Genomic DNA, 27,837 nt, shown 5'->3' on the forward strand with positions numbered 1-27,837 from the left:
TTATCGTATATTAGCATAATATATAGTCAAATTTGAATAGTGAATATCATAAATATTCTTTTATATCATATACCAACAAAATATATGGTTATATAATATATTACTGGTATTATCATGTTGTATTGTAAATATGATAAGTTTTTATTATCTTTGATTTTATAATAGAATATATAAGATATAAAAATCCTATAAATACATGTAATATTTTCCTATGGATTACATCACATTTTCATAGTCATTATCCTATTCTCATATATCCTGAAAAAATTACACTATCAGAGTCTAACTTGAGCTTTTGAGATTTTCAGAGTTTTTTCATATATTTGGATCTTATCACTTGTTTAAAGATCCACGTTCTTCAATCTCGTTAAAAACAATTTGTATTTTTCATTAATTTTTTTAATTAATTTTAAGTACGAGTTTGAAATTTTTATTAGAATAAACGATTTCAAATTGGTTCAAAATATATTTTTCTAATTCAACCAGATTCTTTAGAAGTTTTAGAAAGTAAAGTCATATTTAGTCATTGTGGTTAAGAAAGATAAAAAAAATATTGTTAAAAAAAACTCATGAAAAGGATAAGAAAATATTGTTAAAAAATGCTCGGTGGTTAATGACAAGAACAAATAAATATCAAAATAAATGTACTAAAATTTAAAGTTATCAAATATATAAAACTATATCCTAAGTTTTAATAATAAGAATTGATCCATGTTTGGAATGATGATAAGACAATAAGGATAAAACCAAATTCGCATAAGCCAAACTTACAAGAAAAATCATCAAGCTTACATAAATATCGGAAAATAATCACAAATATTTTTTGTACTGATGTCACCCAAATTTATTTAGCTTGACATTTTTCATAAATATTTTGTAGTCAATACTTTTAGGAATTATTATTTTATTGACATCACTGGTTTAATTTTTTGTTCAAAGTCTTTCCAGATTTGTTTAAATGTTGATCGACAAAAAATTAAATGAATAAAATCGTCAAAGTCACTTTATGATGATTTTTTTTAAGACACTTGATTTAATCTGATCACTTTTAATAGAAAAGTGACAAATGACCGATAAACTTTTGAAAGTCAGTATAGATCTAAAAGTTCATATAAATGTATGATATGACTTTATTCAAGATATTATTATGGATAATTTGTTAATGTATTTCAATACGAAAAATCATTAAAAAATATAATTTTGACCAATAATATAAAAATAACGATAACTGATTTTAACCGAAATAATTATAATTAATATCAATTAAAAATATTTTCAACCATTAATTAAGAAAAATCCTACTTCGGTGAACTGAAAAATAATCTCAATCAATGTTGACTCAAAAAAATCATAAAGTGATATGTTTAAATTATTACATATATTTAATATTACTTTTCTATTTAATATTATAATTAAAATATTCTATCAAGACAAAAAACATATATTTAGTGAATTTAAATTATTATATCCAACCAACATATTTGAAAAAAACAAAACTATTTCAATAGGAAACAAATCAAAATTTATATATTTTAATTTTTTAAAGTTACAAAGTTCTATATGCAAACAAACGTGAAAGCAATGTTCTTGTGATTCCAGATACGTGAATCAATACAGTAAACACTAAAGATTATGGAAAACAGTGCTGTTATTCCAAATAAGTACATAAGGATTAAAAAAAAGGTTATTATGTCATAATTAAATCTTAATGTTTTTCTAGTAGTTGCTATTTTCAATGCATGAGTAGTATCTATTAATAAATATAAATTTTGAATCTTACATGACCTTTTTCAAGTAGAACATACCGATATATAAAATTTAAGACTTTTTCATTTCATAGAATACAATGTCATAAAGGCCTTCTGTTGGATATGGTTGGACACTTCTCATCCAGGACGTTTCTTCATGCACCCTATCAAATTTCTTTCTTCACCCATCAAATATATGAATTTTCAAAAATAACCTCATGGCTTATTTAATTTAACCCTAACCTTTTTAATCCAATTTCTTCACTGCACGTGTTTTACTTCTTCTTTTGCTGCTGTTGCTGCACATTGTGCTTCTCTCTTCATCCATGGTGCTAATCACGTTCTTCGGCTGAGGAAGAACTTGGGTAGTTCTTCGGCTGAGGAAAAACTTGGATAGTGCATTGTAGGTCTAGCCCGAGTCTGGTAAATCACCACCTCCTTAAGACTTCGCCAACACTTCAGACGAAACACTCCACACCAAGGCGGTTTCTCCACAGAGGATTTCAAGAGACATGTTAAAATTGGTTTCAATACATGAACCAACTCAGCTTGTCATGTCATGGGTTCGAGTCGAATTAGGTTGAAAAAAATTTAACTTTTTTAAAAGTTTGTTGAATTTAATCCGACTCACTTAATCTATTAACATTTTTTTACAATATATTTTTTTTTATATTTTTAATAATTATTTACTACTTCTAATTATATAGGTTCACAGTTTCATAATTTTAAATGTTAAAATGTTGCTCAATAATATTTGAATAGTTTGAATGTTTAATTAATTTGATTGTCAAGTTATATATGTTGATACTTTCATCTTTAACTGTTGTAATATTTATAGTAAATTACTCAAGCAACTATCTTATAAACAATTTTTTCTAAATTAGTATGACAAAAATGTGTAGTTGATTTATTTATATTTATTGAATAGCATTACAGAGAATGTGTAATATTAGTCATATTTTATTGGACTATATAAACACTTTCTTGGAAACAATTCATCATATATTGGTAGTAAGCATGATGAAATAATTGGTTATTGATTTTATTGCGATTGTCGTCTCATGGATTTTTTTTAAAATTATTTAAATATTTGAATACTTAAAAATAAATACATAAATAAATTTTTTATGTGAGTTGGTGAGCCAACCCACTTAACCCACCAACCTGTGATGGGTTGGGTTGAGTTGCAAAATTTATGACTTACTATAAAATGAGCCGGGTTGAATTTATTCATTTTCAACCCGGCTCGTAATGAGTCAATCCGTGTAAGCCATGTTACATGTCTAACTTCAAGTAAAACAAAGAAGGCTACAAATGGAATTAAGAAAAGTAATGGAGTGCATGAAGAGATTGATGGGGTGCAGGAAGAAACACCCTCTTATATAATATGGGTCATCTTCACATAGGTTAAGCCCAACCCAATTATATCAACATACAATTATTTTCCACTTTGCTGTCTTTATGCTAACTTATTTTCATGATTTTAGGTGCGTAATGTGTTTTATCTTGCCCACCTTCTATTCTATAGGTAACATTTGACAACTTCAATAAGAAACTATATATATAACTGTAAAATTTTATCCTTTGTATACTAAAAAGAAAATATATTAATATTTATTAGATTGAAAAAATTAACGCTGGACATAATTTATGAAATACATTATCTATATTATTATAACTAAACAAAACTGAACTCTTTTAACAAAAAGTGAATTGAACCATTTTTAAGTTTGGTGTCAGTGAATTTTTTTATCAATCATAGAAAATATTTACTTATATAATAAACTTACAAGTTTCTCATCACATTAAAGTAACTTAAAAGTTTAATTATGAAACAAAATACCATTTATTTAGAATATATATATGATACAGTTCTACCTTAACAATTATTTTAACAATTGTAATCCAATTTCAAGAAATAATCACAAATTTAGTGCATCCAAGGATTACAAAATAAAAAATAAAAAATGATAAATATCTTATAATAAAAATCTATTATACATCACAATTAAATTGTAAGATATATTAAATTTTGGATTAAACCTAATCATAATTAATTTTAACCACAATAGTATATTAAGACAAAGAACAATAAAAATAAAATCATCATAAAAAATAAATAATAAACAAGATATTGTTTAGCAAAATCCATAACACGGACATAAAAAATAAATTCACACTACACAATAAAAATCATCTTATACATTGGCCACACAAATTAAAAAAAAAAAAACTATTGACATTGATTGGAGCGTATAACAAGGAGTTTGATAAGGATATGATTACAGCGTTTTACCGATCAAGAGTTAGCTGAACTATAATTATATAAGTTCAGGTTTTTTAAACTCAACTACAAAAACGGTCCAATCCATTTTTTGTTAAAAGGTTCAATTTTGTTTAGTATATAATAGTATAGATAATCCGTAGTTAGTTTCATAAACTATGTTTGGCCCTAGAAAAAATTATAGATTTTTATTTCGTAAAAATGTTAGTTCTGTTAATTTATTTGACTTTGGTTAATAGTTAACGTATTTGAAAATATGTTTAACATTTAGTATCAAAGAAAAAATTAAGACTAATATATAATCATCTTTGAATAAATTACTAAAAAAAATTAAATTTATAAAGAGAAAATTAAAGGATAAAAGACATCTTTCAAAGATAATTGTTTTATAAATTTAAAAGTTTTAATAATTTTTTTAAACTTTAGTTTTGCTTCTAATATACACATGACTCAAACATGTATTCAATTATTTTAACCATTAATAAAGTTAAAAAAAAAACAAAATTAAGTTTTTGTGTTAAAATAATATTTCTTCTTAATAAAAAAGAAACATGTCGATTATACTAAGTCGGCTCTTTAAAAAAAATAATAAAAATACGTAGCTTTTGCATACAAATACTAAAATATTGATAAAATTTCAGTAACAAATATTATAAACGTGCTTTGAATTTAATTATTAAAAATATAAAACTTATTTCAAACTCCTTTAAATTTATTTTTAATTTGTCTAGCAATAATAACTTTAAATGTTTTTTAATGTGGTTATGCATGCTACACATAACTTGGCTAGAAGGAAATATATTAACTTATTTGTAAATGATCTGCATATGACGGTATAATTTGTAAATAACAAAAGGAAGAAAAACTGCTTAGAATCCTACAACAAATCTAAGTATCATGCTCAACAAATAATTCATTTTTATCATTCCTTCTTCCAATGATGTCACTATGAGAAATCTTTTATCTTTTCTTATCGAAGAGTCTACTTGTTTATTTTAGGATTATGTAATTATTGAAAGGTTGTTTGTTAGTTCTTGTATGCATGGTGGTGAGGATGCTATTGCTTTTTGTTTGTTTGAATAATGATGTTGAAAAGGTAACAAGCTTTCTTAGGAATGTGCTGATAAAAGACTTAATTTGTTTGGTCCTTGGTAACACAATACTTCTCTTTCTCTTCTTTGTGATAACATTTTTTTTTAAAATAACGGGTTAGTCCACACCAACTCGTGGATTGGTCCGATAAATTGATAGGTTACGTGGGTCAAACTACTTTATACCAATGAATTAAAATATTTAACTTGATCTATTTATTTTGTGTCAGGTTGATGGTCTAATCCATCGAACCTTATCCATTTTGCCACCTTTACTTTAAACACATATAAATGTGTTAGAACTCTTTATCTGTCTTTGTATTATGTATGTTGCGTTATTTTCATGAAAATATTAATAATTTAAACATTTATTCAAGATAAATATAATTACCTTTTTTGTTCATTTTTGTAGAGAATTGAAAATTTGAAAAAGAATGGATGATGATTTCCTAGATCATCTCTTCCAACAAGAATATCTCATGTCCAATGATAATCACCTCTGATCCGTCTAGTGAAAAGACTATTTATTCATCGGAGTAAAGATATTTTATTTTGACACAAAAATCCCCTTACCCAACAAAAGTTACACATGTCCGGTAAACATATATTTTTTGGTAATTATTTAAAAGTTGAACAATTGACGAAAAATAACATTATTTAGAGAGTATACTTAACTAATAGAAAAAGAAAATGATTCGATTTGTGTTATTTTACACAGTGAAACTAGCAGGGACAAATTAATATACTATAATTAAGACAAGTTAGTGACGTTAGATTATTCTATTGAATAATTTGTTATAAAATATAAATTGATGTAATGCATTAATTAATTAATTATATATATATATATATATATATATATATATATATAGGGATGTCAAAAATATCCGTACCCGTGGGTATCCGCAGATAAAACCCGCAATGGATAAGAAAAAAATATTAAAAATGGATACTCGCTACCTGTGGATACGGGTATTTTTGATACCCGTATGTTAACGGGGCGGGTACGGGTATCATAGTATTCGTATCTGTGGATACTCGTATCCGCTAAACTTTAATTCACAAAAATACCCTTATATATATATATATATATATATATATATATATATATTAGTAAAAAACATTTTGTCCTAATTTTTTATAAGTTGCACATCTTGTCTTCTGTCTTCATTCTTCCAACTTCAAGTATTGGTACGTTGTCTTATTTCAAGTACATCCCTTAACATTTTTCTCTTCTCCTTCTTTGAAATTGGGCATATACATCAAACCATATATAGATAGTGACGTTTATGGTATGCTTGTTGTCAAATGATGGAATCAAAATAAGAATATTTGGCACGTGACAGTTGAGGTTTATTATTTAATTATTTTTCAGGAATCCATCGGAGAAAGTGGACTTGTTGATCAAAACACTAATTAAAGAATTTCCATCGTGTTGAACGTCATTTTATATTTATTTTTATAATTATTTGGACTTGAGTTAGTTTAAAATTTATGACAGTGATGTATTTTATTTTATTTTATTTGAATTTATGATTAAATATTTATTTTTTAAATAATTTTGTAAATACCCGTGGGTACCCGTGGATATCTGCGGGTATGAAAAAAATAGACGGTACCCGCATAACGGATACCCGACGGATATGGGTACAGGTACGGGGCAGATATTTATCTAGCGGGTAGGGTACAGAGGAGCTATTACCCGTACCCTACCCGCCCCGTTGACATCCATATATATATATATATATATATATATATATATATAACATTAAATTGTAACATTTTGTTTAGGGGTGACAAAATGGGTTGGGGCCAACGGGCCAGCCCGTCAGCCCGTGTTAAAAGGAACAAGTTGGGTTGAAGATTTCAGTCTGTCAGCCCGTTTTGGCCCATCCCGTCCAGCACGTCAACTTTACGGGTCAAAGTACGAGTAAGCCCGTCTTGGCCCATTGGTTCATTTTAAAAGATAAAATAAAATAAAAGTAATTAAAAAGATTAATTTTTTATATTATATATTTTAAATGTACAAATATATAATAATATTGTAATTTAAATCATTAACACCTACAAATTAAATTTGAATCATTAGTTATAATTGAATAATTTAATATGTAAATTTAATAATTATTTTAATTTATCTAATTAAAAACATCAACTAATCAATTGAAAGTTTAAAAAATATTTTATTTGATTATATATGACTTTAATAATAATTTATATGTATGTATAAACAAATTAAAAAATTTAAAAAATTTGAAAAATTTAAAAACAAATTAAAAAACTTTTAAAAAATTAAATAAAAAAGCAAAAAAAATGGACAGGTCGGTCCAGCCCGACCCAACCCGTTAACTCGTCCTATACTGGACGAGTTTTGATTATTGGTCCGTTTTTGTTTGACGGGTCAGTCCAGCTTGACCCGTTTTTAACAAACCACATACGGGTCAGCCAAAACGAGTCGAACTAACCCGTTTTGCCACCCCTAATTTTATTACATACAACATCTTACACATGAAAATTCTATAGTCAAAATAAATATTCTACATTATTTGTTTCTATACGTATAAATAAAATATATACCAAGATTTTGTCCTTAATAAAATAAATATCGATAGTTTACACTAATAAATATTAAAACAAATGGTTCAGTTTATATGTTGTAAAATTAATTTTATAAAATTTTTTATTGCCATGATACACATCCTTTAAAAGCAATGAAATTGTGAATGGATTATCAAATCATAATTAAAAAAAATACTTGTTAGATTCCGAAATTATTAGATGATGAAAATAGATAATTCAATTAATAAAAACAATATTTTTTAATTATTAAATTTAATATAAATAAATAGTCAATATAACTCTAATGAATAAATAAAATATCATAACTTAATAATGTAGTAGGATTATATTTTCAGAAAATAATTTATAACAAAAAAATATTTATAAAAAATAATTCATCTTTCAATTTAATTTTTTATTTTCTTAAAATTAATTTAATATGTAATTATTTTGGTCTTACATGTAATATTTTTTCTTTCTCTCTTAGCATTTACATGCTATTGTTTTCTATTACGTTTTTACTCAACACTTATTGACTAAATAATAATAATAATAATAATAATAATAATAATAATAATAATAATAATAATAATAATAATAATAATAATAATAATAGTAATAATATAATGGACTCCTACATTTTAGTACTACAACAATCTTTTATATACAGCCATTTTATCACTTACTATCCACCATGTACATTGTCGTTCATTATTTTAGTGATATAAAATAATAATATTACTATAAATAATTATTATTTTAAAAATATTAAATTTAAAAATATTTAAATAAAAAACAATTAAATTTAAAAATATTACTTATAAAATAAAATTAATAAAATAATTAAAAAGGATTGTTGTATAAAATTAATAAAAATAACTAAACCCTAAAATTAAAAAGAATATGTATAAACAAATATTCTGATTTTCAAGAATTTTTATTTATTTTAACTTAGTTATGGTCTATTTAGTTAATTTTTATTACACAATAGTATAATATTTTCTTAAAAAATTATATTAATTTATAAAAGAAAAAAAAATTGTACTCCAACAGTTTGAAAATAGTTATGATTTATTTATTTTTAGTAGAATGTTTTATGTTGAAACAAAAGTATCAAAGGGTTAAAATTAACTAAGAAAACTATACTTAAACTAGAGATAATTGAAACAACAACGATTATTTTGTATGAATATACCTGTTTATATTAATGAAATATTTAAATAACTAATTTTATCAAACGGTTACTGCTCAATTAATTTCCATCTGTCAAGTAACAGACAAATTTTATCAAACATAACCTTCAAGAAATATTCTGGTTAATGAATCTGACTAATAAATATCCTAACACACTTACCATAAATCATTAATACATTACATAACATGTTTAAGGTTACTTATAAAGTAAACATTAAATAACTTTTATATTTTGATACACATAACAAATACTTTTATTTTCTCAACTGATGCCCTTAAATACTAATTAATATCTGTCTTAAGTTTTCTTAACACAGAAGATTTGAGTTACTAGTTTATAATTTGGTCCAAATCCACCTCAAATCAACTGATTTTTATAAACACAGAATTAACAGAATTCAAATATAAAAAAAATGACAAAACAGAATATTACTCGAGTCCTTCCACACTTCAATCAGGAAGAAGGACAGCAAACAAAGAAGGTATGATACCTTTAAGAAATGCATAAACTAGTCATGAGAAATAAAATATTAATATAATTAGTGATATAGAATGGAGAAACTAAAATAAAAGAAAATAAATTCAAATAGTAAAAGTTATAAATTAAGAAAAGAAAAATAACTTTACTTTCTATACCACCGAATGCATGACCTATGCGAAATTTAAACGTGTAAAACGTATAAAAATTGATAACTTAATATATATTAGTTGTCAAGTTGTATTATCTAATATTAAAATAAACCAGTGCATGCAAGTTTCACAGTACGTGAACGATATCGATTGGAGAAGCAAACGGTGGCGGTCGGTTGCTTGACGTGGCAGCCTCTTTCTGGATCGATCGAAAGCTGCATTTTTCTTGTGACACGCCATGGCTGCTATTTACAGCACTGTGTTCATGTTCTTGTCTTCATCGTTTGGGGAAGATAAATAAAACAATTATAACGTTAACGTTAGCATGCCAGTTTTCAGTGACAGGTAGCATCATGCATGCACTTCAAATCTCCAACGGTAAAATTTTACATACTGAGATAAAGAAAAGTGTTCTGTCATGTAAAAGTTTCTTCTTCAACCAATAGATGAGCTTTTGTTCATTAATGTATGTGTTGCTTTGGATTGTTGGTAATGAAAACTATATTTACAAAGATAAACAGTGTAGTGATTTTGAAAGAAATGGAAAAGTTCAAGAAAATGTTATTTCTTTTAGCTATAATTCAATTTTAAAATATTAACTATATAAAAAAATGTAAAAATATATTAAAAAGAGATATATAGTGAGAAAAACTCTATCCTACTAGTAGTATCTCTTTTGGCATATATTTATTAAAATATTTTAGCAGCAATGCAAGTAGATGTTATCGTTAGCCTTGAAATGATCAATTGTATCAGAAATCCGTTGTCACTTTTATTAATAAAAATTATATTTTAATAGCACAAATCTCAATATATATATAAAACCTACAAGTCAAACAAAAACTATATAGAAAAGACACACGATAATAAAATTAAAGATTGCGTGATCGACTATTCCAGTGCATGAATACCTCGTGTCACATATAGCATGTACGAATGACAAATAATAAAGCAATTATATTTAAAGTAAAATACACATAAAATTACTCACCAGGTATTTTGATCGTATTATCGTCATCTTTTAGATATTTCTCTATAATGCAATTAGAGAAATATTACCATTTTTTTTAAACACAACATGTATTATGAAAACTATACTGTATAGTATTATTTTTAAATAAGATTTAGTATTATTGTGGTGTCCAACAGTTATTTTGTATATAATATTAAAGTAACTTTGACAGAGTATATTTGCGGCGAGACCAATTTTCAACGTGTTGTGTCGAATATTACGAATGGTCAAGGGCAAAAGTGAGTCAGTGAAGTTGGTACTTCGATGTACTTAGATGCTTACTTTACCCTTCAACGTCTTAATAATAGGTTCTACTCTGCAAAACATTTTTGTTTTTGAAATATTCTTAAAATAAAATTTGATTGGAATAACATTATATAAAATTTAATAATACCTTATTTTATATTTATGAACTAGTTAAGTAATTAATTTTATCAAAATATTTACAGTACTATTCATTTACATCTCTCATGTATGAAGTGGATTTTGTTTTCATCTAAACATAACCTTCAAGATATATTTTTGACTAATAATGAATCTGACTAATAAATATCCTATCACACTTGCCATGAAACATAAGATACATCACATCAAAAGGTTTAAAGTTAGTTGAGAAAGTAAACATTAAATAAATTTTATATTTTGATACACATAATAAATACTTTTATTTCCTCAACTGATATCCTTATTATAAATACTAATTAATATCTGTCTTAAGTTTTTTCAACACATCAAATCTGAGATATAATTTATAATTAATTTGGTCTAACTTACTATTAGTCAACTCCTGCAAGTTTACTTTTTAAATTTTGCCAACTTCATCACCTATATGACCGTTTATATAATATTACTGCATGTATGAGATTAAATTAATATAAATGATTAAAATTTGTTCATCCAATGCAAGTTTTACAGTGTTTTACCAAACCTAAAGGATATGGATTGGAGAAGGAAGCGGTGGTGGTCGGTTGAAGGTACGTGGCAGGTTCTTTCTGGTTACTGCATTTTTCTTGTGACACGCCATGGCTGCAACAATACACAGCACTGCATGTCTTCATGTTCGTGTCTTCATCGCTTGGGAAAGATAACCAAAATAATTATAACAATAGCATTGGCGTGTCAATTTGCAGTGTCAGGGAGAATCATGCATGCATTCATACTTCAAACGGTAAAATTTATACTCAAAAGATAAATATAAACGTTGGTGTGTCATACAAAGTTTTTTCGACCAATGGACGAGTCTTTTGCCAGTAAAATCTGTGTTGGGTTTGAAGACTTCTAACGGTACAATGAAGTGATTTTTAGGGTTACAGTGTAGTGATATGGAAAGAAATGAAAGAATTCATTGAAGACACATTGATTCTAAAAGATGAGTTGGATATTTTATTTATTTACTTATTACTTTTGAAAACAGTACTGAGTATTGTAAATAAATAAAAAAAACTAGTTATTTTGGATTTTTTTTAAGAAAAGCTAATTTCAAGATTAAGTATCATGAAAATATTATTTTATAGTCAGTTTTAAACATGAATTGTGTTAAACGAATTTGTAGAAATATAAAAATATATGTATTAGAAAGAAATAACTTATATAACACCATAACTTTTACTAGTAGTGCACTTTTATTGACATATTCATAGAAGTGTTTCAGAAGAGTTTACATATTATTAAAAATTTGATCTAGTAGCATTTTCATGAGATGTGGATGTATATCTACAGAGATTAATACAAAATCAAGTTTAGGGTTTAGGGTATTTTTTACTTGAATAGGAAAAAGTACCTAAATATCTAAAAACAATAATCTAGAAATTGAATTACCTATTATTAGTTTCAAGTTGATGGCTTGTATAAGCTAAAATAATTAGTTTGAAATAATTAAACTAAATACGTTAAAATGTGGTTCCTTTTTGTTATATATTTTATACAATTGTACTCATATTTTGTGATATTTTGTGAGACACTTTCTCAATTATTAAAAGTTACTTTTATTTCATTTTTTTCTCGATATAACAAATAAAAGGTAAAAAAAATAATGTTTCAATTATTAAAAGTTACTTTTATTTATTTGTAATGTTTATTTCAATGCTATTAATTAAGGATCATTTATTAATATCATAAATGTTTTTTAATGACTTAGTATGTAGGGGCTACTGTCTTAAGAAAGTAATACATGAAAAAGAAATTCCAAAGATTTAAACAAAAATGTAACAAACATTTTGAAATTTTAATTGTACTTCTTTTGTTTTGTTAATGTATTTTACTTTAAACTTAAAAGTAATGTCATTAATAAACAAATGTATATTTTAACAAACTTTTCCCTGAATACTTGTAGAACACAAGTAGTTTACGTTTTCCTTCGCTAAGTTTTACCCATAATTTTATTTTAATAAATAATTACATTTACAGTTGTTATAGGAAAACTCATGTACCGTATTTAACATTATTAAATAAATCATGTCAAATATTTAATATAACATATTAAATAGTTTTTAAAGTATAATAAATTATTTTATCATTCAAGACTGTTTGTTTTAAGACAGGTAAACAAATTGATAAGGATGCCGATATTTTTTGTTACATAAGGATAGTAATTTAAAACTGATAATAACTTTATGGATATTAATTATATAAAATAGAAACGACAATTTGGTTTGCAATTTTAACATTAAAAATATTAGTTAATTTAAAAATTACTTTTAACAGTCTTTTACTTTGAAAGACGTTATAAGCTTATTAAAATATTTAACAAATATTTAAATATCATATAAATTGTACGATAAAATTAATATTATTTATTTTACAATTTTTTGTGAAAGAATCGATAAATATCACTATTCACGTAAAGTTTATAAACTTTACGTGAAATATGTATACATGCACATGCAAAACTTTTACGTTTTAAAATGTGCATGTATCCTCGTTCGAGGTTGATGTGCGTGTATCATTACTCTTGTCGTCGCGTCGCGTTGAGTTGGTCCTAGGATAGAAATATTTAATGCGACCAAACATAAGACAAAATAGAAAAAAAAGTTCACTTTTAATCTAATTAAATACAATCCTGGAAGGAGAATAGAAGTGATAAAGTAAATTAAAATAGCTCAGGGGTGCATATGCAAGCTCATAGAAATTCGTGTAGGTTCTCTCTTTCCTGGTCTCTCACATTCGGTGGAAATGTTATATATATATATCCCATTATTTGCCGCATATAGATATGTGAAATCAGATCTCCGGCATTGACTCGCAAAATCTATCCGTAACAACATCCGCACGAAATTCTCCGATTTTCTACTTCAACTTCGGTTTTGGTCGCGTGAAACTTCCTATTCAGCGCGAGCGAAAAACGGAGGTAGCAGCTACAGTCACCCAATATTGTTTATTGTGTGCAGTCTTCCTTCTTCTTCCCAACACTCTCCATAGACAGGTTTGGAATTTTAATTTTAATTAATTTCTTTAAATTTCAGTAAGTACTATCTTACTAGCACCAGCTTTATCAGTCACCGGTTACTTTCAGAGGTAATTCAGAAACTCATCTTTTTTAATGTTGAAAAACTGCATATGTGTTCTGTACTTTATTTTTTCTTATTTTTTTCTTATTTATTGATGTTTGTCTTCCGAAACCACTTTCATTTTCCGCTGGCAGGTGTGTCCCCGAAAAATCCTTTTGCAGAAGGATTTTTTTCTTTTTCCCAGTGAAGTTCTAAGTGAAAGTTCTAAAGCAAGTAAAAATGGAGTTTGGAAAATCAAACAAAAGCAAGGTTGAGGAGCAGGCTGCTCAGGTCCCCACCATCCCCACCGTCCCCATCATCCCCACCGTCCCCACCGTCCCCACCATGATTCCAAGGCCAGTGCCGATCTGGACTCCTGAGATGGCAAACCAGTTCGTATCTCATTCCAATGGGATACCTGCTGGTTTTGATTTCTCAGCGTTTCCAGAGATAAGCAACTGGCCTATCCACCGCTACGAACCCGCGCCTTTCAGCCATCTCGCTACCGGAAATGGCGTACAAATATCTTTTGATGGCTTCCCCAGTTCAAGTAACGGCATTTCCCAACTTTTGACCCAGTCAGAGGTTCCATTGGCACCATTGGCACCATTGGCACCATCGGCAAATTCTGCTGCAACAAATGAAGATCTTTTGAGCCAATTTATTCCGCCGTATAATTCACAGTTCATCCCGAACTATTCATCTTTTGGTCATCATCAGTTTCTCGGTGTGGAGCAACCGTTTCCCAATACTATCCGTAACCAGTATGAAGACCTTCCGGGTAAGAGCAGTCATATTTTTTCGCATTCTATTAAAATTTTCATTTGAGCGTGCACAGGCACTTCGCCGGTGTCCATTACCGGCAATGGGGCATTCATCGTCTGCAGTCATAGTAAACACTTTTCAGATGATTTTAACCGTTAATTATGTTTTAGTAATCTAATCTTTTTTTTTATCATCAAATGAAAATTGGATAGATTAAATACTGTAGCGGGTCATGTCTTTGCTCCATTGGAGAATATCTACTCCCCCGCAATGTGCAACAGCTGAACAAAGTAAAACCCATACTTTCAAAATTGAAATGTAACATTTAGTACGGCGTTACGGATGGTGTCATAAAATTAGATGTTTGAACTAAACAGATGTAAGAAACGAGCTTGTGGATCCTCTGCTGCATTTAGCGCAATCAAATTGTTGCTTCACATTGTTACATATTAGTTCGACAAAAGAACATCAACAGAGGATCCAAGTTCGCTAGAAAAAACATCTATAGGAAAAACTAGATAAATTTTACTGGTCATTGAATGCTCGCATCCTAATTCTATCTGGGTTCTGTTACTTGTTCAACTGCTCTGAACAACAACTTTGTATTTTTATGCATGGTTACACTTGTATTTTTCTCTCCGTAGCGTCTCATGAAGTTGTTAGATTATTTCCCTATTTTGTGTTTCATTTAGAACATGCTTAGAACAGAATAGAAACCTATATTTTTCTCATTAAACAACCATGTATATAACCAATTATTTTCCATTATAAAAATTAGTTTTTGTTAGAATAAATGATAGAAAAATAGTTCCTGCATACGAAAAAGAGTGCGCTTGTAAACGAAAAAACAGCTCAGAAAATAATCATAAACCACAGCTTTCAGAAACAAAAGAGCATTGTGTTACAAGGAAACAGATACACACTTACAAATTTAAACTACTAAATCAAAGCATAGTTTGTTTTACAAACTTCTAAAAGAAAAAGTTAAAATTTGAAACTTCAGCTCTCCAATCATGCTAGTGATAAATCAGCAGACCGATTGTCTTTTGTGACTATTTTGATCCATATCTTGGGCATTGGGGCTTGCACATTACATTTCATTGTAATAGTCCGACTCTAATTGACATTTAAACAATTTCATGTTGCAGGCTCATCATACTTCGATTACTGTAGCAAGACATTTGCTCAAATTGCACCACACCAAGATGTTGTCATTGCAGCAGAAACCAGAAAAGATGCCATTGAAGAAAGGAACCGCGAAGGGGAAGACCATAACACCACATCCACAATGTGCTATAATCCTCACAGCAAAATAAATGAGCTGACAACAGAAGTGGCTGCTGTATCAGCACCACAAGAGGAGATAAGCCGGGGCATTGACCTGAATAAAACGCCTCAACCAAAACCAAAAACAAGAAAGCACCGGCCCAAGGTCATAAACGAAGGCCAACCAAAAAGAACAATCAAGAAAGCCGCTGCAGAAACTGTTCAATCTAAAAAAAACCGAGCTGACAAGAGGAAGCAAAGGAAAGGATTGAACACAGCTTCTACTCCACAAACAGAAGGGAGAGGAGATTGGACATCGGGGCCTGCATCAACCGCGAAGACATGTAATAGGTCCTTGAATTTTGAAAATACGCCCTTTGCCAATGCCAGCAGCTCAAGCAATTGGGTGGCTGATCATAATGGACTTCAAGAGTGTCCAAATAACTCCATTGGCAGAGACGGTTGGGGCAAAGGATGTGGATTACAAGCTCTCGGTTCTAAGAGAAAACAACCTGGTATTGAACAGGCAGATAATACCAGCATTAATCTGTTAGGAGCAGAACATAATGCTATGCAGGCATACTACCTGAACCTGAAGTATGAGGTTCAATTTCCAAATGTTCAGAAGAAAAGGAGAAGCGTCAAGGGGAGAATTTCCGAGGCACCACGTAAATCTTGCTGGGCCTCTGGTTCAGATTATACTGCAGCTGGAGTCCCAGTCTTGATTCAGGACAAACATCCCCTTCAGTACGCCTTATCCTTAGGGCAGAAGAGGCCGACCAAAAGCAGATCAAGAGCTTCTACAAGAACTCATGTTGATCTATCACATACTGCAAAGCAAACAGGTACCTCTGCTAGACGAACATTTGGTGATGTAGAAGGGCCACAGACATGCATTGATGCTTTATTTGCAGATATAGGACCATCACTACCAAAAAAGAAACGAACAGGAAAGAGAAGAAGTCCTGTCAATTCTGCATCCTCCTGCAAAAATGAAAGACAAGGTATTTCAACTTAACTGTTTTATATCTTTATTCAAATAACATTATGATTGTTTTACAACACACAATTCTACCATGCAGCCTGTGTAGAAGAATGGAAAAAATGGAAAAAAATTGTGGACGGTTTAACAGAGCAATTTACGTTCCTAAACATCAATAGAGAAGCCCAAGTGCTTGAAGCCCAAGAGCTTGAGTCGCATGGACAGCTTGTTCCTTATAACCAGCCAAATGGCACCATCGTTCCCTACAAACCCAAAAAGCAGAGCGTACGACCTAAAGTTTATCTTGATGAGGAAACAGCTAAAGTTTGGACGCTTTTACTTGAGGATAGTAATAGTAGTGGGATTGATGGAAGTGATGCAGAAAAGGCGATATGGTGGGAACAAGAACGAAAAGTGTTTCGGGGAAGGGCAGAGACATTCATTGCAAAGATGCATCGAGTACAAGGTATGAATGATATTGTCATGAAAATCTAAGCACTATTCACAATTGAAAAATATACATGCTATGCACCAACCGTCTCTGCCATTTGTTATTGCTAGCTTATGTAGTTAAACCAGATTTTGAAAAGATCAAATATGAAAAAGCTTTTATAAATTAGTATGCATAAAAAACTTTTACATTTTTTTCTCCTAAAAATGTTTTTAAAATGGTTTATCCACAAAGACCATCTATAAGAAAAGCCAACCGAAAATAGGGCACTCAATGAATTACCAACCATCATTCCACAGAAACAGCAAAACTCTCATTGGTACTAAAACTATAATACATTGCACTAAATTAAGAAAAACTTTTTTCTCTTAAGATGCATTTAACCACCAATTTATCAAAAGTAAAAACGATGATGAATTAATTTAAAAAAATGTCTTCCATTCTGCATATTGAGTTACACAGTTCAAGTACTAATAACATAATACATACCACAGGAGACAGGCGCTTTTCGATGTGGAAGGGATCTGTCGTGGATTCTGTGGTTGGAGTATTCCTCACTCAAAATGTATCAGACCACCTTTCGAGGTATAAAGCATGCAAGCTTAATTTCTGAGAAACATAATTATAACAAACAATACATCAAATTTTCCCTTTTCTTGTTGGCAGTTCTGCATTCATGGCACTTGCTTCTCGATTTCCTCTGAAGTCAACGAGTACATGCCACAAGGAGAGTACATGCCACAAGGAGAGCATGAGTTCGACAGACAATGAACTACCAGTTTGCACCGTGCATCCAGAAGGAAATGGAAACCGAGGTAATGAATCAGACAGCAAAATGTTTGAATCAGTTGAAAGACATAACAGTGAACATAGCCCAGTGGAAAGTGTAATGACTGAGGAAGGGTTACATGACTTTTCAACTGATCAAAATCCTGAAAAGATAGGATCATTCTCGGATAGCAACTCAGAAATAGAAGACCCGTTAAGCACTGCTCAGTTCAATATTTATAATAACAGGGCTTCATTCCTAGAGCTTTTAGAAATGGCAAGTTCAACCAAGTTGCCTGAAGTTAATGGGCAAAGAAGCAAAGCAACCGAGAGCTTTACAAAAACAAGTGATCAGCCCATAGACCTGAACTATGACAACCAGACAGGAAACTTGGAAAAATCAGACGCTACTCCATACACTTTAGAACCACCCATGACCAGTGAGTATACTTGTTTGCAAGTAACGACAAATTCTGAAGTTAACTGTCATGAACACCATAATTATTTCCACACTTCAGGTCAAACTCAAGAATCGAAGCAGAAAGAAAAGCAAAAAGACGTTGGTAGTCCCAACCATGAAAAGAGGAAAGGAAAGGGTAAAAAGCAATTAGCCTCAGAAAAGGGTAAGAAAAAATCTGCCTCGGCGGAACCAAAAAGCAAAAAGAAAGAAGAGAATAACTTTGATTGGGATAGTTTAAGAGTACAAGCACAAGCTCGGGCAGGGAAAAGAGAAAAGACAGAGAACACCATGGACTCTGTGGACTGGGATGCCGTGAGACGTGCTGACGTCAAAGAAATATCCAAAACAATCAAAGAAAGGGGCATGAACAACATGCTTGCTGACCGTATTCAGGTAGAATTCAAGATGGCGAGTAGTACTTCTGCCTTAATCCGATAGTTAAAAACTTATAACAGATTATGCCAAATGAATTAATGTGCAGAGTTTCCTCAATCGATTGGTTGATAAGCACGAGGGCATCGATCTTGAGTGGCTGAGAGACGTTCCACCTGACCAAGCAAAGTAAGTCTAGATATTATCAAACTGCTTTGAAATCATATCTCCTAATTGGTAGGGTTGGCAAACCAACAATTCACTAGCATAATATATAGATATGCACACTCACAGGAAATTAGAGTTTTGTTCATGCAAGCAGAAAAAATGTATTATGTTAATTCAATTTATTTATACCTCCAGAAAGTTCTTGCTCAGCATAAAGGGACTGGGATTGAAAAGTGTGGAGTGTGTTAGACTCTTAACACTGCACCATCTTGCATTTCCGGTAAGTTGAAAACATAAGTACAAAACTTAAGGATTATGGAATATATTGACAGTTTATTGCCTCAATAGGTGGACACAAATGTTGGACGCATAGCGGTACGTTTGGGATGGGTACCTCTCCAGCCGCTGCCAGAGTCACTACAGTTGCATCTTCTAGAATTGTGAGTTCCACAACAATAAATAACAAGGCAGTAATTCAGTCAGAAAATAAGAGCTAACCTGACATCATTGTGCTGTATAGGTACCCAGTGTTGGATGCTGTACAAAAATATCTCTGGCCTCGACTCTGCAAGCTAGACCAAAGAACATTGTAATGATTATTTTCAATTTAAAGTCATACATTAAATGATATAAGTATCTTCTAGTTGCTGATTCAAATTTCCTTTAAATTTAATTTTATCAAGGTCAATATGAACATTTAAATAATGAGATCATACATAGAAACGTTCAAAGAGTTTGCTTATCATAACTTTCTGAGATGCTGCACCCTCCTTGTTAAATTCTCCATCGTGATCAAACTCCCTAAATTAACTTTTTTTGTTTTATTGATATTTGCTGAAGGTATGAGCTGCACTACCAGTTGATCACATTTGGAAAGGTAAACTACATTTTCTCATTCAGAGAGATGGCCATACTTAAGTAAAACCCTGTTAGGTTTTCTGTACTAAATAAAATCAATTCATGTAGGTTTTCTGTACTAAAAGCAAACCGAATTGCAACGCATGCCCGATGAGAGGGGAATGCAGACACTTTGCAAGCGCCTTTGCAAGGTATGATAACTAATATTACGTGGATACAATTGATTGGGGTGGGGGTGAGACGGCAACGGCAATTGTTATTGCAACAAACCACACAGAAAATTATATCAGTGCCACTTTCAGTATTAAATGATTTGTATCAAAGCGAGTTACGAACTATGATAAACACACTTACAAGTAAACATTATTTAATATTTCAGTGCAAGACTTGCCCTGCCAGCACCAGAGGAGAACAGAATGGTGGCCACATCCGGAGACAATGCAACCGAGGGGAAGCAATCACAAGTTATAAATCAGATGCCCTTGCTTCTCCCTGAAAATCCAATTGAAGAGGCACTTCAACAAAACCAAATGATCATTCACCCTCTAGTTGAAGAACCAGCAAGTCCAAAGCCTGAACGTTCACAACCGTCACGAGTTGTTGATATAGAGGACGCCTTCAAAAAGGATTCATTTGAAATTCCAAACATAGAAGTAGACATGGAAGTGTTCAATTTGAGTCTACGAAACTATGTGCAACAAAATATGGAACTTCAAAAAGGGGAAATGTCAAAGGCCTTGGTTGCTTTAAATCCGGATGAGGCATGCATACCTACACCCAAACTGAAGAATGTGAGCAGGTTGAGAACAGAGCATTACGTGTAAGTAGGAAAACCAACTCATCTCAGGCTACTTAACTGGAATGCAAAAATGTTAATGTTGAAAAACACGACAGGGGAAAATAACTCAAAAAGTGCTGCAAAAGCAAATAACACATGATGTACAATTTCCTAGTACAGAATAAAATTTACCTTAAAATATGGAAACACGAGGAGTTAACATTAACAACAAAAAACAAGAATCCTTGCACATTATTCTGATATTGTTTTCTGTTTCTTGCAGTTATGAACTACCCGACTCACATCCTCTTCTGAATGGGGTTAGTTATTAATACTTCAATTAAACATTATAGTGTTTTATTATATCTGTCAATTTTATTAATTAATTATCAACCACAGTGGGAAATGCGAGAACCAGATGATCCAGGCAAATACCTTCTAGCTATATGGACCCCAGGTGAAAAAAAAAATTGACAACATGCTCTTTCTAAATTAATTTGAATTAAATTAGTTTTTGTAGCAACTTACAGCCGTGAGTTGGTTGTCTTGCTATATATTATTTTTTTTTCTGGTGCTTTTCGTGTTGCCAAACACATTGTATACCACAGGAGAGACAGCAGATTCCATACAGCCACCAGAAATAAGATGCAGCTCTCAGGACAGTGACCAGCTTTGTAAAGAAAATGAATGTTATGCATGTAACAGTCGCCGTGAATCAAATTCACAGATAGTTCGAGGAACTATCCTGGTATGAATGCTTTAATCATGCATTGCTTATGAGTATTAGTCACTAATAAACAATACTGGAAAAAAAATCTGGTTAGAGATGTAATTAGCATATGAATGCAAGTACTACAATAGGCTAACTGTAAATAATTTATGAATAGATACCATGTCGAACAGCTATGAAAGGGAGCTTTCCACTAAATGGGACCTACTTTCAAGTCAATGAGGTAAATGAGAGTTGTTATCCGTTGTGAAATCTACTTTCCTCATGTGGTTTAAATTAAGTACTAAAATATAATTTGCAACAGGTTTTCGCTGATAATGACTCGAGTATAAACCCAGTTAGTGTTCCCCGCAGTTGGATCTGGAACCTTGGTAGGAAAACGGTATATTTTGGGACCTCCGTGTCAGCGATATTTAAAGGTAGCTTCATAAAAAATTAGATTATAATAGATAAATATAAAACAATTAAACTGACTGTATTTCTTTTTGCCAACCAGGTTTATCGACACAAACCATTCAACAAAACTTTTGGAGAGGTAAGATTTTTTTTTCAAACAATAATCTACAAGATAGGCAAGTAACTGTATAACCAAACATATCTAAATGGGCAAAATATGTTTTGCAGGATATGTCTGTGTGCGAGGATTTGACAGGGAAACGAGATCGCCTCGGCCTCTGTTGGCTAGATTACACTTCCCAGCTAGCAAGAAGCCTAAGACGCCTAAGATTCCTAAGACGCCTAAGAAAAAGGACAACACCAAAGAGAAGTCGAACCCAGTAAATTGATTTAAACAAAATAAAAAATCAGCAAGAATTGTTTTCCAGCATTCGGGAGACAAGTGAAGCATCGAGAGCAATAAATATTATTCAACATTCATCTTGTATCCTGTGTATTATAGCAGAGTCATTGTCATGCTAAAGTACTTGGCAATATCCTCAGTTTAGGACTAGGACCAAGAGAGTAGAATGGCACCAAATTTGCTGTATATGACAGTGTAGTTCGAGTTGTAATATTTATCAGATTTTAACTTCAATTTCAATATCTTAGATGCATATATATGCCGTGCTTTATAAATCTTCCATTTTCTAGATCTGCTAATGACAAATTAAGATCTTAAATTTCAAAGTAAAGATAAAAAAACCGCACGAAAACATGAACAGTGACGACAAGATGGTCATAATGAAACCAATCGAACCCTACCGTAGTATATTCATACAATCGAAGCTTTAGAACGACGAATAAAAAAGTGAAGATACAGAGATTTCAGATGAAGAAGTATACCTCATCGGGCCTCCGCCCTCAGTAGCGGAAGCCGGAACCGTGACCTGCCTAATGAATTAGGAACGATGTAGATGCGGGCAGGTGAGTAGAAGGGGAGGGGTGAAGAGGTATATATAGTGCCATTTTTTGCCGCCTTACAACAATTTTTATTTTCCCTCTCTTTTTTACTTGAGTTTGTTTGCCGCCTACAAGAGGTAAATCTTCGGATTCAACTGTGAGGGTCCCACTCCCCTGCCAGGAGATAAAGATTTAAATATTATTCATTCTATTTTAGTTAAATCGATAGAAATTAAAGTTGTCATTTTAATATTATATAATCTTTTAAGTAAAAGTGTGCTTATGAAAAATAAACATCCAAAATTTTAAAGTAATACAAGACTTTAATACTTATATATTGTAAATAAATTTGTAAAAATTAATCTAAAATGCCGTGAGTCAAACTAATAAAACTGCAGTAAACAAAAATATTTTGTTTCAGTTAATTTGATTCAGTTCAACAAGTTTATTTTTATCATGTCATATAACTTATAAATTTATCATATATATATATATAAAAAGTGTTAATGCACTTTTTTACTCTTTATGGATATTTTTCTATGATAAAAATAAATACAATGAACATGAAAAGATTGGAATACTTAATAACAATGTAAGATCGTAAGAACGTAAAGATGAATGAAAAAGAGAGAAAAAAAATTTTAAGCACTTCTATCATAAGAAATTGACAACCTAACTTTTAAAGGTTAATTATTTCTTTTATGGTTGCTATATTAATTGTTTTGTTGTTGACATATTTAACATTACAATTTTTATTAGGGCGGTTTTATCTTCAATTTTTAATTTTTTAATAGAAGTTATTCTCGTTGACGGAAATATTTTGTGTGTAACAAGATTCCCCACTTTCCAATGTTCCTTTATTATGATCCTCTTCCCGACCAACAGAGCTACCAATAAAATTCTTCTCACTGTTATTTCTATTTATTACAATGGCACAGTTTATTATGTAATTACCCATATTTCAGTTTTCGAGAATTTGAGCTTTCATTTTCTGATCTGACGGCCCACAGTTTATTATTACCGGTGAAGAGCAGGCTAAAATTTAATCTCCCAAGAATCAACTCTGACATTTGCATGGTAGATAAATAGCAGAATCTGTTTTGTGATAAATTTTTATTGGAGTGTGTAATAGTAGGAAAAAAAAAATATTCTAGTTTATAATTTGTATTCATGGCGTTATTCATAGATAGACTGTAGATAGACTTTGGCATAACACGCGGGTTCAAATGTCGATACGAGGTGAGCTGGTGCGTTTTGCTCGCATTAAACCAGAGACAGTGAGGTTCAGTTGAAGCACGCCACGTAATTTGGTTTCATTCAATTAGGGTTTCGTCTTATCCCTTATCTCTTTCTGCACATGCACGGACCACCACCGCTTATTCTACCCAACCAGCTCTCTCTCCGTCACAACCGACCATTCTACCCAACCAGCTCCCGCTCCGTCACCACCGCCCATGCTACCCAACCAGCTTCCTCTCCGTCATCACCGCCCATGCTACCCAACCAGCTCCCTCTCCGTCACCACCGACCCTTCACCCAACCAGCTCACCGCCACCGCCTTTGCTACCCAACCAGCTCCCTCTCCGTCACTATCATCACTAGTTTTGAGAAAACTTGATAGCGGAACATGTGATCATTAACTGCTGTAGCAGGGACTAGGACAAGTCATTTCAATTTCGAACATTTTAGAATTCAAGATACACTTTTCTTTTTCTAGTTACTGTCGTTATTCTATTATGCTTGGAAATTGGAATAATTTGGTTTCAATGATGCTTAACAACATTCTGATTTTTCTTGCAGATTATGGGATTAATACATGAGTGTTATAGAAACTTTGTAATGAAATATGTTAATATTTCCTGAAAGAAAAATAAGATACAGTTTTAAATGAGATTCTGAATTATAAGAATGAAAAAGTTTTTGTGAAATACATCTTGATGAAAATATAAGCCTTGCATAATATTATAATCATGTTCTCGATTTACGTGTGAACATTTTTAATTATGTTAGTATGATGCAGTTTATATAAAATAATCACTTTAGCATGTGAATGACTACGTAATCAATGAAAACTATTTGCTCAAAGAAATAAAACAATACTAAAAACATTACCATATAGTCTAACAATAAGTACATGTTGTATTTGCAACACACAACACACTGATTTTACAACACCAAACAAATGGTCAATAAAACATAACAAAAAAAATATATCATAAAGAATGGTTTAAGTAAATGGAAGAAGCATTTCAAATTACATGATAAAATTGTCAACAAAATAAATATATAACTTTGTTTACAACACACACCACACACCTCTTTAAATGAAAAAGCCAAGAAATGGTGAGTAACATATACAAAAATAAAACATTACCATAAAGTATAAGAAATAAATATATATATCAAAATCGTTAAGTCCAACCGGAAAGTTTATAACACACAACACACGCTATTTTGAGAACAAAAAATATATTCCTCTTTCCATCAAACCAACCATCAAGGCATAATTTTTAACTTTGATAAAATGTCCATGTGAAGTATGAGCTAAATATATAGCATCCTTAGACGTCTCTTCAGTGATGAGAACTTTATGATCATGTCAACACTTGATGAATCAGGTAACAAATGTTTCATAACATTGTTTTCACTAAACTTGTCTAAAACAAAATTTGTCTAAACACTTTCATGGTCGAAGTCGGTCATGATAATACAAATTTGAAATTGTGGCTACAAAAATTAGTTGAGTTTGACTATGAACATGATAGAGTCAGGTTTACTGAAGATAAAATTGAGTTTGATTAACATATGATTGAGTTGAGATGTTCACAAATAGTTACATATTCAATTTATAAAATAGATTTATTAGATTGGCCTAGCCCATAAGATTTGTATGGAGGCAAACAATGTTCATAGAATCAAAAAACTTGTAAAAGAAAAACTCACAAGGCTAAAATAACAATAAAATCTTCATGGGTAAGGATCAACCCATGTTGGTCAGGATGGATCAATTTCAGGTTAAAACATATAAGGTTGGGTCGAACCTTAGTCAGACAGGTCATTCAAATTGGGTTTAAGTTAGGTTCAATCCATATAAATTCAAGGTCAATAGGGTTCAAACTGTGATGAGTTGAATTAAGCTCAGGTTGAACATTATAGAGTCAGGTCCAAAAAACATAAAGTTGAGTTTGACTCACATATGATTGAGTTGAGATGTTCACAAATAGATACATATTACATTTACAAAATATATCTATTAGATTGGCCTAGCCCATAAGATTTGTACTGAGGCAAAAAATATTCACAGGACCAAAAGGCAAAAACTAAAATAACAATAAAATCTTCATTGGTAAGGACCAACCCAAGCACCAACCCATGTTGGTAAGGATGGATCGGTTTCAGGTTAAAACAAAAAAGTTTTGGCTGGACCTAAGTCAGGCAGGTCATTCAAATTGGGTTTAAGTTAGGTTCAATCCATATAAATTCAAGGTCAATAGGGTTCAAACTGTGATGAATTGAATTATGTTCAGGTTGAACATAACAGAGTGAGGTCCACAAAAGATAAAGTTTAGTTTGACTCAATATGATTGAGTTGAAATGTTCACGAATAGTTACATATTCAATTTACAAAATAGATCTATTAGATTGGCCTGGCCCATAAGATTTGCATTGAGGCAAAAAATATTCATAGGACTAAAAAGCCTGTAAAAGAAAAACTCACAAGGCTAAAATAACAATAAAATCTTCATGGGTAAGGACCAACCCATGTTGGTCAGGATGGTTTGGTTTCAGGTTAAAACAATAAAGGTTGGGTCAGACCTAAGTCAGGCAGGTCATTCAAATTGGGTTGAAGTTAGGTTCAATCCATATAAATTCAAGGTCAATGTGGTTCAAATTGTGATGAGTTGAATTAAGCTCAGGTTGAACATAATAGAGTTAAGTCCACAAAAGATAAAGTTAAGTTTGACTCATATATGATTGAGTTGAGATGTTCACAAATAGTTATATATTCAATTTACAAAATAGATATATTAGATTGGCCTAACCCATAAGATTTGTACTGAGGCAAAAATCCAAACAACTTATAAAAGAAAAACTCACAAGGCTAAAATAACAATAAAATCTTCATGGATAAGGACCAACCTATATTGGTCAGGATGGATCGGTTTCAGGTTAAAACATACAAGGTTGGGTCAGACCTAAGTCAGGCAGGTCATTCAAATTGGGTTTAAGTTGGGTTCAATCCATATAAATTAAAACTCAATAGGGTTCATATTGTGATGAGTTGAATTAAGCCCAGATTGAACATAATAAAATTAGGTCCACAAAAAATAAAGTTGAGTTTGACTCACGTATGATTGAGTTAAGATGTTCACAAATAGTTACATATTCAATTTACAAAATAGATTTTATTATATTGGCCTAGCCTATAAGATTTGTATTGAGGCAAAAAATGTTCGTAGGACCAAAAAGCCTGTAAAATAAAAATTCACAAGGCTAAAATAACAATAAAATCTTCATGAGTAATAACCAACCCATGTTGATAAGGATGGATCGCTTTCAGGTTAAAACAGACAAGGTTGGGCCGGACCTAAGTCAGGCAGGTCATTCAAATTGGGTTTAAGTTAGGTTCAATCCATATAAATTCAAGGTCAATAGGATTGATAATGTGATGAGTTGAATTAAGTCTATGTTGAACATAATAGAGTTGAGTTTGACTAACATATGATGGAGTTGAGATGTTAACAAATAGTTACATATTCAATTTACAAAATAGATCTATTAGATTGGCCTAGCCCATCAGATTTGTACGAGACAAAAAATGTCCACATGACCAAAAAGCCTGTAAAATAAAAACTCACAAGGCTAAAATAACAATAAAATCTTAATGAGTAAGAACC

The 27,837-nt window shown here is 30.9% G+C and overlaps 1 protein-coding gene across 1 annotated transcript; it reads left to right on the forward strand.

Annotated features, from left to right (window-relative positions):
- Positions 1-14,139: 14,139 nt before the first annotated feature.
- Positions 14,140-22,675, forward strand: LOC114185397 (DNA glycosylase/AP lyase ROS1-like). The gene is given in 18 exon segments (XM_085666915.1): positions 14,140-14,816; positions 15,889-17,038; positions 17,117-17,482; positions 17,962-19,088; positions 19,177-19,256; positions 19,431-19,515; positions 19,584-19,675; positions 19,756-19,824; positions 20,076-20,112; positions 20,202-20,284; positions 20,473-20,913; positions 21,155-21,191; positions 21,271-21,328; positions 21,480-21,619; positions 21,759-21,824; positions 21,906-22,020; positions 22,098-22,136; positions 22,226-22,675. Coding segments are annotated over 18 exon segments (4,719 nt in total). The 5' UTR covers positions 14,140-14,243; the 3' UTR covers positions 22,387-22,675.
- The last annotated feature ends 5,162 nt before the right edge of the window (positions 22,676-27,837 follow it).

The sequence above is a fragment of the Vigna unguiculata genome, chromosome 1 (genome assembly GCF_037176805.1).
Source record: "Vigna unguiculata cultivar grain cowpea cultivar isolate G323 ecotype 2 chromosome 1, ASM3717680v1, whole genome shotgun sequence".
Classification (NCBI taxonomy): domain Eukaryota; kingdom Viridiplantae; phylum Streptophyta; class Magnoliopsida; order Fabales; family Fabaceae; genus Vigna; species Vigna unguiculata.